The 2,391-nt window shown below is 34.8% G+C and overlaps 1 protein-coding gene across 1 annotated transcript in view; it reads right to left on the bottom strand.

Moving 5' to 3' along the window:
• The window catches only part of Sema1a (semaphorin 1a), a 212,924-nt gene extending 212,095 nt beyond the window's left edge, over positions 1-829 (bottom strand). Inside the window, exon 1 of the mRNA XM_076197580.1 lies at positions 745-829. Coding sequence (XP_076053695.1) covers positions 745-829 — 85 coding nt within the window. The remainder of the gene's footprint in view (positions 1-744) is intronic.
• Between the last annotated feature and the right edge of the window lie 1,562 nt (positions 830-2,391).

The following is a 2,391-nucleotide window of genomic DNA, read 5'->3' as shown; positions in this document are numbered from 1 at the left end:
TGATTTTTTGTTTCCAAGTGACTTACACTTCATTGCTATTTAGTCAACCAAAATATCTTATTCTTATTTCAGCAACGGACGTATATATAATTTGATTAACTTGTGAAACCTACTTCTCTTGTGGAATGTACAAACAAATGTATACTCGTATGCCTATGTATAACTATATATATATATATATGTGTGTGTGTGTGTGTGTGTGTGTGTGTGTGTGTGTGTGTGTGTGTGTGTGTGTGTGTGTGTGTGTGTGTGTGTGTGTGTGTGTGTGTGTGTGTGTGTGTGTGTGTGTGTGTGTGTGTGTGTGTGTGTGTGTGTGTGTGTGTGTGTGTGTGTGTGTGTAAGATCACATCACCGCTTATAGATCCGTCTATGTACAAGCGTTGTCCATAACAAGCCCAGCACGTGTTCCAGCCAATGGCAAAACACACCTACGCTTGCGCGCTAAGCTTTTCTGTTTATCTAAAGCCACTAATTTGTGTTTATTTTTTAAAATGGAACAGGCCAGCATAGATAACCATTTACATTTTTATGTGTATACGCAAACAGATTTATATAATATCATACATAGTTAAAATAACCTACTACATTTTTCCGAAGTCTTATTTCCGGCATCGTAAGAAGTAAAAATAATAAAAAAATAATAAAATAAAATAAAATAGAATAAATCAAAATTAAAGTAAAATCGACTCGATATGTCAAGCAAACGGGCATGTGTTTCAATCCATCAGGAAACTTGTTCCATACCGTGCCCGATCAACTTCACAATTTCACACATACGAATGCCCTGGTCCATTAGTAGACGTGCCATGGCAACAACGTCGTGTGCCATGATTCACCTGCCACCCCCTCCCGTGCTATTTCATCCAAGCGTGCCATGATCTATTTGCTGAACGTGCCATGGGCCATTTGCTTACGCCCGCGTGAGTCAAGCTCGCGTGGATACTAATTCTTTCATCAGAGGAAATCAAAGGTTCCCTGCCGTGGAATGCAAGTTGTTGTCGCTTTTCTGACTAATAAATGTCGATAAGAAAAATACGGTTTTTGAAAAAAAAAACAACCACCATAACTGTTATATCCTACTCCAGATTTCGAAAATTCTCCTCCTACCATTTACGTAACGTGATTTTGCAAACTCCAAACTATCACGTACTTTCTCTATAAAGTTCTCTCTTCGTATTAATCACATGAAAATCAAAACAGCGTCATGTATTCCTCCCTATATCTCCCTTCATGTGTCCTTCACGTTCGAATACCATTATTATTATTATCTTAACTACAGTGGCTATTGGAAAAACTTAACAACGAGTTGAGTGGCGAGCCCAAAAGTATTTTCATATTCAAAATCTAATAACCACAAACGGAGCCCTCTAGAGTCGTAACGTTCATACTTACATGCTTATCCACAACGGAACGAAAATAAAAAAAATGTTGGTTGCTTTGTGGGAGACTGTAAATACCGTTCAAACGCTCCAAACCACGTACCTGAAAGGAAAAAGAGAAGAGAACATGATTCACAATACACATGAAATTATCAGATAGAAAAAATAAAGCAATAGGAAAAAAAATAATACAATAAAATAAAATTGAATTAAACATATATATATATACATATATATATACATATATATATATATATATATATATATATATATATATATATATATATATATATATATATATATATATATTTCTGTGTGGGGATTATAAAGAAAAACTGGAAGCAATTATGAAATGCACTACAAACCAGCAACGACAGATACAGAAAATATTCCATATACTCACTCTGTCTCTTATATTCTGAACCTCATCAAGAAAAAAAACATTTAGGAGACTAGTGTTGTAAAAACTACAAAATATTCATGAGAACATATATGGAAAAGGTATCTCATCACTCAATCTAGGCAGAAAAAAAGGTGATGTTTGCAAACTTGTCATTAATTAAATGCGCAGTTCATCGATCACAAATAGTGGACTATAAAAACGCTTTTGTTCTCAAGTAATCTACAGTTACGAATTATTTTTTCTTGCTAGTCAACATTTTTTGTGTAAGACAAAGATAATATAGAGAGTGAGTGAGAGACATTCTGATGAAAAATTCAACTACATCAAACTACATATTTATCAAAAACTCATCATACTAAGACTCTCACCAGAACACAAAAGTAGCTTTCAATCAACCTGTATATAATTTAACAACCCCACACTCCACCCCGCATTTGATACCGGGCTGCTGCACTTTATGAATTTTATTTAGGTATCACAAATGGAGTGCTAGAAATAGAAATCCACTCTGCTTTGACGAACAAACTCGTCTAACATTTTTTTAAATTAATCTACGCACACCACCACAGCAACATGGTTATTATCGACAACCACAATGTATCGGACTCT

Source organism: Oratosquilla oratoria, chromosome 14 (assembly GCF_046742065.1).
Source record: "Oratosquilla oratoria isolate Oo_2021 chromosome 14, ASM4674206v1, whole genome shotgun sequence".
Lineage (NCBI taxonomy): Eukaryota > Metazoa > Arthropoda > Malacostraca > Stomatopoda > Squillidae > Oratosquilla > Oratosquilla oratoria.
The sequence above is the reverse complement of the archived record's forward strand: the minus strand, read 5'-3'. Positions and strand labels throughout refer to the sequence as shown.